Source organism: Lineus longissimus, chromosome 12, assembly GCF_910592395.1.
Source record: "Lineus longissimus chromosome 12, tnLinLong1.2, whole genome shotgun sequence".
NCBI lineage: Eukaryota > Metazoa > Nemertea > Pilidiophora > Heteronemertea > Lineidae > Lineus > Lineus longissimus.
Genome location: NC_088319.1, coordinates 16,278,753 through 16,292,536, shown reverse-complemented (window position 1 = coordinate 16,292,536; position 13,784 = coordinate 16,278,753). Strand labels below are relative to the sequence as shown.

The 13,784-nt window shown below is 42.4% G+C and overlaps 1 protein-coding gene across 3 annotated transcripts in view; it reads left to right on the top strand.

Annotated features, from left to right (window-relative positions):
• The first annotated feature begins 7,290 nt into the window (after positions 1 to 7,290).
• The window catches only part of LOC135496686 (tensin homolog), a 42,291-nt gene continuing 35,797 nt past the window's right edge, over positions 7,291 to 13,784 (top strand). For all 3 annotated transcript variants that reach the window (XM_064786153.1, XM_064786151.1, XM_064786150.1), the window contains exon 1: positions 7,291 to 7,640. In XM_064786153.1, coding sequence (XP_064642223.1) covers positions 7,401 to 7,640 — 240 coding nt within the window. In that variant the 5' untranslated portion in view covers positions 7,291 to 7,400. The remainder of the gene's footprint in view (positions 7,641 to 13,784) is intronic.

Here is a 13,784-nt window from a genome sequence, read left to right as displayed (position 1 = left end):
TGACAAGGTCGCGCAGGTGGCAAAGTGATTAGCCGAAATAGTTCCAAGTAATCGTATATTTCGATAGTTGTACAGATTTTTCTCAACATATTGTATGTATATACCTCAGTGATATAAAAGATTATCTTTGCAGTTGATTTAACGTTTGAATGACCTTTTTTAAAAAGTTTTTCAAAATCGAGGTCAGCAGGGTCAGACACAATCATTTATTGTTTTGAAAGACTCCGGCAGGGTCAAAAGAAACAGTTGTTGGCGCCGATGATGTCAGCAATATGGCGAATTTCCGCCCCACCCGTGAGATTTGCTCTCGTCACGTCATGAGCACATTGAACTGCTAGTGAACCGTGCTCAATATGTACCGGCTACCGCTCTCTCCATCATCAACGACGATATATGTCGATGCCGGCCGTGCGAGGTCGTTTCAATGAAAAAGACGCACGCCACTCCGGTACCCGTACCTGAGAAAACTGGCCGTTTTGCGATGATTGAAACAATACATCTACCTCATAATTCATGTACTCGAACGCCCGGAATCAGTATGTGCTGGAGTTTGAAAAGTTTGGGTGCGGGGTATGATAATGATGATAATGAAAATGTTCACATCTGTACATGGATGATTAGATAACAAGACAAGGAAGAAGAAAAAAGGAAAAAAAAAATTCGGCAGATTCACCGGGGGTCGAACCCGTGACCAGCCGATCCACAGTCAAACACCTTCAGCGCTGAACCGTCAAGTCTTTCATGTTGAAATGGAGATTTTATTCGCCTCTTATATGCGGTATGCAAACGAGCGCGCCACAATAGTGACAAGGTCGCGCAGGTGGCAAAGTGATTAGCCGAAATAGTTCCAAGTAATCGTATATTTCGATAGTTGTACATATTTTTCTCAACATATCGTATGTATATAACTCAGTGATATAAAAGATTATCTTTGCAGTTGATTTAACGTTTGAATGACCTTTTTTAAAAAGTTTTTCAAAATCGAGGTCAGCAGGGTCAGACACAATCATTTATTGTTTTGAAAGACTCCGGCAGGGTCAAAAGAAACAGTTGTTGGCGCCGATGATGTCAGCAATATGGCGAATTTCCGCCCCACCCGTGAGATTTGCTCACGTCACGTCATGAGCACATTGAACTGCTAGTGAACCGTGCTCAATATGTACCGGCTACCGCTCTGTCCATCATCAACGACGATATATGTCGATGCCGGCCGTGCGAGGTCGTTTCAATGAAAAAGACGCACGCCACTCCGGTACCCGTACCTGAGAAAACTGGCCGTTTTGCGATGATTGAAACAATACATCTACCTCATAATTCATGTACTCGAACGCCCGGAATCAGTATGTGCTGGAGTTTGAAAAGTTTGGGTGCGGGGTATGATAATGATGATAATGAAAATGTTCACATCTGTACATGGATGATTAGATAACAAGACAAGGAAGAAGAAAAAAGGAAAAAAAAAATTCGGCAGATTCACCGGGGGTCGAACCCGTAACCAGCCGATCCACAGTCAAACACCTTCAGCGCTGAACCGTCAAGTCTTTCATGTTGAAATGGAGATTTTATTCGCCTCTTATATGCGGTATGCAAACGAGCGCGCCACAATAGTGACAAGGTCGCGCAGGTGGCAAAGTGATTAGCCGAAATAGTTCCAAGTAATCGTATATTTCGATAGTTGTACATATTTTTCTCAACATATCGTATGTATATAACTCAGTGATATAAAAGATTATCTTTGCAGTTGATTTAACGTTTGAATGACCTTTTTTAAAAAGTTTTTCAAAATCGAGGTCAGCAGGGTCAGACACAATCATTTATTGTTTTGAAAGACTCCGGCAGGGTCAAAAGAAACAGTTGTTGGCGCCGATGGTGTGAGCAATATGGCGAATTTCCGCCCCACCCGTGAGATTTGCTCTCGTCACGTCATGAGCACATTGAACTGCTAGTGAACCGTGCTCAATATGTACCGGCTACCGCTCTCTCCATCATCAACGACGATATATGTCGATGCCGGCCGTGCGAGGTCGTTTCAATGAAAAAGACGCACGCCACTCCGGTACCCGTACCTGAGAAAACTGGCCGTTTTGCGATGATTGAAACAATACATCTACCTCATAATTCATGTACTCGAACGCCCGGAATCAGTATGTGCTGGAGTTTGAAAAGTTTGGGTGCGGGGTATGATAATGATGATAATGAAAATGTTCACATCTGTACATGGATGATTAGATACCAAGACAAGGAAGAAGAAAAAAGGAAAAAAAAATTCGGCAGATTCACCGGGGGTCGAACCCGTGACCAGCCGATCCACAGTCAAACACCTTCAGCGCTGAACTGTCAAGTCTTTCATGTTGAAATGGAGATTTTATTCGCCTCTTATATGCGGTATGCAAACGAGCGCGCCACAATAGTGACAAGGTCGCGCAGGTGGCAAAGTGATTAGCCGAAATAGTTCCAAGTAATCGTATATTTCGATAGTTGTACATATTTTTCTCAACATATCGTATGTATATAACTCAGTGATATAAAAGATTATCTTTGCAGTTGATTTAACGTTTGAATGACCTTTTTTAAAAAGTTTTTCAAAATCGAGGTCAGCAGGGTCAGACACAATCATTTATTGTTTTGAAAGACTCCGGCAGGGTCAAAAGAAACAGTTGTTGGCGCCGATGATGTCAGCAATATGGCGAATTTCCGCCCCACCCGTGAGATTTGCTCTCGTCACGTCATGAGCACATTGAACTGCTAGTGAACCGTGCTCAATATGTACCGGCTACCGCTCTCTCCATCATCAACGACGATATATGTCGATGCCGGCCGTGCGAGGTCGTTTCAATGAAAAAGACGCACGCCACTCCGGTACCCGTACCTGAGAAAACTGGCCGTTTTGCGATGATTGAAACAATACATCTACCTCATAATTCATGTACTCGAACGCCCGGAATCAGTATGTGCTGGAGTTTGAAAAGTTTGGGTGCGGGGTATGATAATGATGATAATGAAAATGTTCACATCTGTACATGGATGATTAGATAACAAGACAAGGAAGAAGAAAAAAGGAAAAAAAAAATTCGGCAGATTCACCGGGGGTCGAACCCGTGACCAGCCGATCCACAGTCAAACACCTTCAGCGCTGAACCGTCAAGTCTTTCATGTTGAAATGGAGATTTTATTCGCCTCTTATATGCGGTATGCAAACGAGCGCGCCACAATAGTGACAAGGTCGCGCAGGTGGCAAAGTGATTAGCCGAAATAGTTCCAAGTAATCGTATATTTCGATAGTTGTACATATTTTTCTCAACATATCGTATGTATATAACTCAGTGATATAAAAGATTATCTTTGCAGTTGATTTAACGTTTGAATGACCTTTTTTAAAAAGTTTTTCAAAATCGAGGTCAGCAGGGTCAGACACAATCATTTATTGTTTTGAAAGACTCCGGCAGGGTCAAAAGAAACAGTTGTTGGCGCCGATGATGTCAGCAATATGGCGAATTTCCGCCCCACCCGTGAGATTTGCTCTCGTCACGTCATGAGCACATTGAACTGCTAGTGAACCGTGCTCAATATGTACCGGCTACCGCTCTCTCCATCATCAACGACGATATATGTCGATGCCGGCCGTGCGAGGTCGTTTCAATGAAAAAGACGCACGCCACTCCGGTACCCGTACCTGAGAAAACTGGCCGTTTTGCGATGATTGAAACAATACATCTACCTCATAATTCATGTACTCGAACGCCCGGAATCAGTATGTGCTGGAGTTTGAAAAGTTTGGGTGCGGGGTATGATAATGATGATAATGAAAATGTTCACATCTGTACATGGATGATTAGATACCAAGACAAGGAAGAAGAAAAAAGGAAAAAAAAAATTCGGCAGATTCACCGGGGGTCGAACCCGTGACCAGCCGATCCACAGTCAAACACCTTCAGCGCTGAACTGTCAAGTCTTTCATGTTGAAATGGAGATTTTATTCGCCTCTTATATGCGGTATGCAAACGAGCGCGCCACAATAGTGACAAGGTCGCGCAGGTGGCAAAGTGATTAGCCGAAATAGTTCCAAGTAATCGTATATTTCGATAGTTGTACAGATTTTTCTCAACATATTGTATGTATATACCTCAGTGATATAAAAGATTATCTTTGCAGTTGATTTAACGTTTGAATGACCTTTTTTAAAAAGTTTTTCAAAATCGAGGTCAGCAGGGTCAGACACAATCATTTATTGTTTTGAAAGACTCCGGCAGGGTCAAAAGAAACAGTTGTTGGCGCCGATGATGTCAGCAATATGGCGAATTTCCGCCCCACCCGTGAGATTTGCTCTCGTCACGTCATGAGCACATTGAACTGCTAGTGAACCGTGCTCAATATGTACCGGCTACCGCTCTCTCCATCATCAACGACGATATATGTCGGTGCCGGCCGTGCGAGGTCGTTTCAATGAAAAAGGCGCACGCCACTGCCGTACCCGTACCTGAGAAAACTTGCCGTTTTAGGCAGATTTGCGATGATTGAAACAATACATCTACCTCATAATTCATGTACTCGAACGCCCGGAATCAGTATGTGCTGGAGTTTGAAAAGTTTGGGTGCGGGGTATGATAATGATGATAATGAAAATGTTCACATCTGTACATGGATGATTAGAAAACAAGACAAGGAAGAAGAAAAAAAGAAAAAAAAATTCGGCAGATTCACCGGGGGTCGAACCCGTGACCAGCCGATCCACAGTCAAACACCTTCAGCGCTGAACCGTCAAGTCTTTCATGTTGAAATGGAGATTTTATTCGCCTCTTATATGCGGTATACAAACGAGCACGCCAGAATAGTGACAAAATAGTTCGCTTCGAAATGCTCTTCATCCGCGGAAATGAATACAGTTGGTAAATGTGATTAGATTCCAAAAATGCTTATTATAGAATCAGACATTGATTATAATGAAATCAATACAAAAACACGACAAGAACTTGGAATAAAGTTTTGTCGTCGTTACTTGAGGACGCGAGCGCGTCTCGTTATAATAATTACTCCTCTTACGGTGCCATGGATCAAAGTTATGGATCCGCTCTAAAAATAGTGCCTTTCAGGGTCTTTTCGCGCCTGCCTGTGATAGAGGATCAATAATAACATGAAATCAATATCTGTGAACTGTTCAGTTATAGCGAGTCCACCTTTGATTGATTTCTGATCCCTATTGATCACGTCTATCGAACACGATTCGTTTGGTGCAGACGGCTGGTCACATGATCAATTATGTATTGATTTGATTGATCGATACTGATCTCTGTTCGTATCTGCAACACTAAGGCTTTGAGATTTTAAACCAGAAACTCTATTTTCACCGATCAAATCAATGTCGCATTGAGCGCCGGACATCCTGCTTCCCGCTCACCGTGGAGACAGAGATCTAATTTGCGCGGGAAAAGTAGACTCCCGGGCCGGACAGTCCACTCATTTCGTCATCCTATATTCACGAGGCCGGTCCATTGCGTCCGGAGTGTAGTGAAAAGCAACAAGGCACATAGAAAGTGGGAATCGAAAAACAAATGTTAGGTGCATCTGGTAGGAAACATTGGAGTGCGGAGGCAACGGAGGAAATGCCTCTGTGGTCAGAAACCATGCGCCGGCGACCTCGAACGCCAACCCGAGATACGGACCTCCATGTACGTGTTGGCGCGTGCTTGATACAAATATAATAACTTGATCGAAACGATTTGTTCAGCTGGCTATTCGTCCTTGCTAAGTACTGATATAGTAACCGTCCATCGATTTTCCCTAGCTTGTTTACGGTATTTCAACCTTCGCTCTATGAATAGTTCTCGGAAACGACGACGTCGAGGGGCTGGGTAATATTGTGCCCGAGTCTAAGTACTCGCTGAACTTAGCGGGAAATATTTTGCATTTTTTACCTTTTTGTATTGTTTGTAGGGAATTACAAAATGTGTTGTGGCGAATTGGGAATCTTCTCGTGATTATTATGCACGGTTAGAGGACTAAATGTAAATCCTCGTCATACAAGCGTGAATAGATCGTTGCAAGAACAGATGGGAGAGACTCCTGTGGACGACTTCGTGTAACCTAATCTGACCTACTTGGCTCCTGCCTCCAGATCCCCTTTAAATGAGGCAGTTCAATGAACTGCCAAATGGAGTCAATGTTTATCGCTAGGGATATGATATGAGGTTTTTCAACTCTGATTAGGCGCCATAGATGTCAACGCGGAGAGGTCGTTGCCCTTATTGGCATGCAATTAACAAAGACATCTTTCTATTTACGTAAAAGGAAATGGAAAGTAGATATTCAGCCTCGGGGTTCGCGTGATGAATTAATGTACACTGCGGGGCTAAACAATCTCAATAGAGTAACATGTATGACATATTCACCCGGAGTTTATCACCGTAATTCTTTTTCCACTATTCACTGTGGTATATTACCAAACAAATTGTCTTTTAATTCTGCAACGATCATCAATTATTGCGCTCAATTATAAACAGAGAAAAGGCTGAATCAGGCCTTTAACGGAGAAAGTCATTTTGCCATTCTACTGTAAGGGCCTGGCGTGAGCAAGCATTTTGATATGGTCCCTTTAAAAAGCGATGGGGGATGGGGGATGGGGACTGGGGGTGGGGGACCGGGGGGGGGGGGGGGCTTAGTAACAGAAATCGCGTTTGATCTCAATTACAGATGAGAGTTCCACATCAAAATCGGCAGTTCAGCTTTAGCTTTATAATGAGACAATGTTGGTTCGTCATGCCATCTATACTAACCTACAACAGGTAATACCATGCGAAGAGAGCGCAATGGACGAGAGTAGCCTAGTCATAGAGGCCAGCAAATACCAGTCTCATAGGAACGGGGTAATCGTGTGAATTTTATTCGTACAGGAAGCAATTCACATAAGAGCTGTAAATCTTGTTATCTTGGCAATGTAACGGTATTCACACAGGAGAGAAGCAGTTCACATGGAATGAGTGGAAATCGCGAGTCTTGGGAGTGTAGCCTAGTAGTAGGCTATTCATACTAAAGAGAAGCACAATTCACATGGAAAGAGTTGCTATTCAAATCTTGTAACGTTCGGATGTGTAAACGGTATTCACATGGTCATTCAAATGAGTTGGTGATCCACATGAGCTCGTCCGGTGTCGGCAGTGTAGTTCCCGCCTTCTCAGGAAAATGCTGGTTACGCCAATTTTCGATAGATGGCTCACCAATCTGTCACAAAACCCAATTTCCCAACGGATCTCAACCACTCGACCCATGACCCGGAAGTAAAAGGAAAAGTCCGATTCCAAAATGGAGTAAAATCTAAACAAAGATTTCTGTGTGATGGATTAAATCTCTCTGTGGGGATAAAGTACAAAAAATCTAGTGGAATAAACTGTGTGGAATTGTTTAACATGTTTGCCATTAAGGGTAGGAAGCAGTCAGACCAGTTTGCTGGTCGGGATATAGCAGAAAAACGAGACAGAAGTGTAGACCGAGGTCGACAAAGTGCTTCTTCCAGTCCGAGCAGTAGAAACAACAGTGCTTCCAATGTGCATGATTTCCATCCCGATGAGCTGCCTGACGGGGCATGTATTGCTCCACTCAGGGTCGTCACCAGGGACACTGAATGCACAGCCGTGAGAGAGGCAGCTGTAAGTCCTTTTTTCACTTTGGCTCATGTTAGGTCAAGGCTCGAGCATGTCAACTTGTCAAGTCAAGCGGCGACGACAAGTCACAATTTTATATTTCTCTCTGCAAAGAGTAACTGCACCTGGGTAGGCCAGGGGAGATACTGGTACATGACCATGAATGATGACACATTGTTGCTGTCAGTTTTGCCATAACTTGAATGGTAGCATTTGAAGAAGTTTGAGCTCTAACCTGTTACCAGTTGAGTCATGCGTTTCACCTGAAACGTGAAACAAAGAAAGGGTCACAGTCAGTGGCTTGGCGTTTTCAACAGTTCCCTTAGGCCTTCTGACATATTCAGAGTGTATCTCTTTATCTCGCTACGAGTCAAGTGATGTTTTAATTCTAGCCGCCCGTTCCAGCATCTCTTATAGTTATTCAAAGAAAGTTTGTATGGCTAAAAAATTACACACTTTGCCTGTATTTATAGTGAGCCAGAGTGCAACCAGCAATGCGGGCTAAGCTGATGGGATTGTGGCATACCTGTGGGATTAGACCGGATGGAGGTCGATGATGAAATAATTAATGATGATTACGTGACTTACTCCTGGGTTTGCAGATTCATAAACCATCCATCATTCAATAAATTTATTGTGGATATGGTACAATGTGTATGACAGTTGCCAAAACACATAATAGTTGCTTGGTTGCACCCCTACAGCAGAAAAACCATGAACAAAGATCCTAATTTAAGTTTTTCTAATGCATCTAATGTTGAAAAAGTACTGAAGCTCTATTCATCTAACACTTAGTTAATGATTTCATAAAGAGCAAAATCTAACTTTGTATTTCCTGGCCTACATGCTACTCACACCAGAGCTTGCTGTTGACGATATGTTCTGTGGACAGGGTGGATGGAATAGTGTCCATGGAGTGCTTGGTAAACACACTACCATGAGCCAACCTAAACACAATCAGCGCCATCCATTCGCAACATGTTATGGAATATCAGACATGTCAGGTGCTAAAGTGGGGTACTTGTTGTGAAATTTCCCAATGAAAAAGCAGTTTGGTATTGCCTAACACTCAGTGGATAGGCCAGCTGTCCTATTCCGTGAACAGCCTCCCTTGATAATGCATTGCTTTGAAACTGAAGTGCTTTTAGTTTTATTTTGTGATTATTTTCTGTGTGTTGTGGCGATATTGACTATATTGTCCCGAGTACATTGTGACACTCAGGATAGTTTGGGGGGTTGACATAGTTTTTCAAAGTTTTTCACTAGCGTTGGAGAACCTGTCTGCAACCATTTTCTTGATTCCCCAAGACATGCAAGAGCTGGTTTGAAACTCCTACGCTGTCCCACTACAAGAAGGATATGAGATCATAATCATTTGGAAAAGCGTGACTTAGAAGATGTTCATGACAGGAACAGGATCAAGATCACTTAGTGTGTGGGAAAATCAATTGGCCTAATCGTGCACTTTTATTGTGGATAACATGGCTGAGAAATGTATGACAGGGAAAGCTTTTAGTTACTTCTAAGACCTTGAATGTTGTTCTTTCAGTACAGAACTTTGGCCGGAGTTGACCACTGACTCTGCTCTTGTAATCAATAGGCTTACATGTATTGCATTTGATGTTTACTTTATTGTTCCAGCCACTTAGCTTCCATAATTATTAATGAAAATAAGTGGTTGGCTATTTAGCCTATTTCAGGCCTGTTATTATTAATATTATCATCATAAAGTGTGATTTAAAGTATGCAATCCTTTGCTAAATTGATCAAATTTCAAATGCAAAGTTTTGATAATTTGATTATAATGACCTATTTACTAAAGTTTAATGTAGAGATCATAAGTGTCATTGGTGATAAAACGGACTTGTGAGACATGCTTACTTGATCTGAATCAACAAGAGGAAATGATTGTGTGAACAAATCACGAGTCGATGATGTCAAGTTTGTCGGAGGTTCAAGTATATTGTCAAGTACCCAGCCCAATAAAGGTTCAACAACACATCATTCTGATAATGAAATAATGAATTGTGATCAGTTCTTCTGTTTCTGCCTGGTTCAATGAAAACGACACACTATACATGGACCCTGTTGCAGGAATTCTACAAAATAGGCCAGTAATCACTCAGCTGAGTTGCCAGTCCCTGGGGCCTCTTGTTATTCACAATAGCCAATTAGCACACCAGGATACTGTGGTCATGTTCAGACAGAGAGTGAACAATGCCCATTGTTTGAAGGAGGCTAATTAAGGGTCCTTGATTGACCTTCCATTTACAAAATGGTCAGTGTATTTGCATACTGTGACTATTTTAAAACTCCAGATAACTTTTCCAAAAACCTACTAATTTGCATATTGAAATTATATGTGCCTTCTCTCTGTGTGCATATGGTTGGGTGACAGTTCTTAAACTGGATTTAGATATTTATTTGTTTGTTGTTGCTATGTTCTTGTGGACTTAAAATATGCGCAAAGTTTGCTTGGCGTCTTAGGACAAAATTGTAAACCCCTTTCATGTCAGTTAGTATCTATCCACGCTGGCTGATCATGCTTCGATACTCATGAATCTTTGAAGCATTTTATTCCAGAGAATAAAGTGCATATATTGTCATACTGCCTGAGGTTCGGGGAGAATAACCCAGTGGGGGTGAGGATCGATAGCTTTAACCCATTCTTACAACCATCATGGTTGAACATTGATGTCTGGCAGGCTGAGTGTGACTGTGAATGTGATCATTGGGTATTTTCAGAGTTAATGGTTATTTAGCGAGGCTAGAAGTGAGGGGAACCATTATGGTTGATTGTGTGTAGAAAACAAGCTGAAATACAACCTCGTAATCCTGTCTTCAGGTACCAGGATTATGATCCTGCCATTGCATCTCACTCATCATGATATGATGGGACCCAATCAGCAGTATGATACTACCAGTGCCCAGCATATTTATTACGAGGGAAAAAGCAATAATCTCATGCAGACATGGCAGAAGTTCTGTAAAATACACATCAGTTGCAATATTTGTTATGTCTCCTGCGTCCTTGGTCGTTGAATCACCATGATGGATAGCGTTAAGGCTGTCGTTAGTGACTCACTTCATGCGTGGATTATGCTGTAACCCATCGCTACACATGCAGTTCACAGCTCGTTGCAAGTGTCTCATACCTCGGATTAAACGCATGAGGAAGTTCATATCCATTGATTGACCGAGGAGTCTCGTGTAGCGTGCACGTTCCTGCAGAGAGCATGATGGAGGAAAATTCCATGATGATTGAGATATCCACACTGTTTTGCGTTGATGGCCTTTGTTCTAAGATGTCTAGACGCGGACAGTGGTGACGCTTGTACAGCACATGTACTAAACCTCAGAGTTGTGGGTTTGATTCGTATTGTCGCAGACCTGTCCTCAAGTGATAGAGATAACGATGTTGCTGTGAGGCTCTTGACTAACGCGTGCTTTGCTTCCCTCAAATTGGCACCTTATGTAGACAGACTGTCCCATACTCCCATAACAGTATTGGTATCTCAATAAGTGATGCTGATTTTCACTACGGTCTGCATAAAAAAAATGATGTGAATATCTCAGACAAAACTGTTGTGACGTCGCTTTCACAACGATGCAGTGTCTAGATTCCTTATACCGACTTTTCCATTATTCCATCCCCGCTGACAACTGCACCATCAATATGCCTCTGTTGCCATTAAAGATCGTTGGTTTCTTTCTCGTAAACGACCTGATGTGGTCATTTGTAATCCGTCCATGAGAGAATATGGTTGATTCTCTGGTTGCCGTGGGAACAGAATGATTTGGTTCGTATCCCAATGGTGCTTGATTTGTGGTCTGAGCATTTGTTCTACATCCTGGAGATTCGGTTACAAGACTTGAAAATGTAGAAATTTCCTGTTATATCTCTGAAACCAAAGCCTGGCCGTAGTTAGCAGGAGTGGCGACAATATCCTTAGTACCATTGAACTTCCCTGTGAGGCTCGCAAGTCTACACATGTACATGTACCAAGCACAGTATACCTCCCTACAGGGAACCAATGTGTCAGGCTGGATGTGTATTTCGTTGCTCTGCAGCCTTAGGCAAGGTGCTCATGACAAGGCCAGGTGGCAAACATGACAGTAAAGGACTGATTGCAACTGCGGGATGTCTCCAACTACTGCAGCTGAAATGAAGTGATCATGCCTAACCAGTATCTGTATTTCATCACCCCGTAGTAAAAATACATATAATATACCAGCATCCCAATGTGCCATGCATTCCCGCCCAGGGATACATTCAGTATCAAGTTTGCCACCATCTTTTCATTGCCTCACCACTAAGTGAGCCAATCAAGTAAGATGAGTGGATGACTACTTCAGATCCTTCGTTGATTGACTCATTCAGCTGGCGGTTATCGAAGCCAACTCGAGAGAAGCCTGATGACATAATATAAAAGCCGATCAAAGTCTCTTGAAAAGAAATGGTGAAACAGGCTGTTTGGAGTAAGCATATCATCTATGCTATAGGCCATTCCTGGCAAGTCTTGTTGGAGTATGGCTTTCCTTCCTGGGCAGGATGGAAGACATGTTTATGCCTCAGACATGCAAAGCTTGCTTTCCTTCATCGGAAACGGCACACTACCCAATAATGTGACCAAAGCTGCCTGCTTGAAATGCATTCTTCATCTCCATGCCAACTGTTGATATTCTTGCTGAAGTTTATCCTTCAGTTTCATTTCCTCGAATCAGTTTCCCTTCAGAGGTCATTTCAGGCATGATATGGTGATAGATCTTGACCAGCCTGGAGTATGAGTCTGAAGTAACCTTCCAAAACAGTTTGATATCAGAGTACCACTGTTCTTTGATAAGTACAGTTTACTTTGCGTATGATCTTGTGTGTACAAACGGTGACAACACTTTGATCATGTTTGATTTGAAATTGATTTCCATGGCCACTTAGTAATGATAGCATGTTGAGAGATTCATGCTGCATGCCATGCACCTGGATGTTTTCTGTGAAAATAACCTGGCCTGCTTCCACCAACAGCTCCCGCATGTCTGTCCTGGGAGGTATGGGAGTGAGGGTTCTTCTCAGCTATGGATTGAGGTCTGTCATAGAAAATGAGTTAGTTTTCAGGGCAATGTTTTCAGATGGAATCTTTTGGGTCTTTTTTTGGTCTGAGCACCGTCACACCAGGAAACCCTGAACTAGTAGGCTACTCATACTAACACTATTGGCCGGATTCTGAAGTACGAACATAAACCGTTAGCCCAGCCTGCAAATAAGTGAGTCAAGAAATTAATTCTGCTCATGCTTGACAAAAAGAAGGAAAACATTGATTTTGCATCAGAACAAGACAGTTGGTGAAAGCAAGATACCATCTGCTTGTCAACTGAGATTTGGTTGGAACCAAGGGAATGTGAATGTGCGGTGGCGGGCAGCCAGTGAGTAGCCCGTCATAACAATCCCTGATCGCAACAACATAACTCTTTGCACTTGATAAACAGTAATTGCTATCCTATTGTATCAGACTTCATTATTTACTCACATACATGTATCTAATTGTCTATTGTGTGGAAATTCTCAACAACTTTGATGATGATTATAATTGTGTAGACCCATATATTACAAAGCTAAATAATGACAAGTAATTGTTCCTCTGTAGTCTGTATAATCGTCTACTCTGCTCAAGGTCTGATGTCAATGTAATATGGATAACTCTTTCAGACTGGACAGAATGACTTTGATGCTGAGTGTTGTAATTTCTCTCTCCTGAGGGGAGGGGTTGGGGGGATGTGGTCATAGGTACAGTAGGGTAGGTGAACTGCCTCTCAAATACAAATAGAAGAATTTATTTCATGGTAAGCTCACCGCCTACCAAAATTTGTAAACATTCAGCTTACAAACCAACCACCAGCCGCCGGTAGCAAATTACAAAACTGACTGAAAAAGTTTTGAAATGTAAAGAATTTGCCAGTTATAACTTTTATCTCATACTGGTGTCTGTTCTGAGCTACTTTTCTGGAGTTGAAGGTAGCAAGTTCTTTTCATTGCTGTGGCATAGGCACCAATTACACTGAATCTTGGTCTTAGATCTCATGTTGTGTCTTGCTCTGGGACACATAGACAGCAGTGATCCATCCGAGAGTCTAACCCACAACTGCCCAGCACTT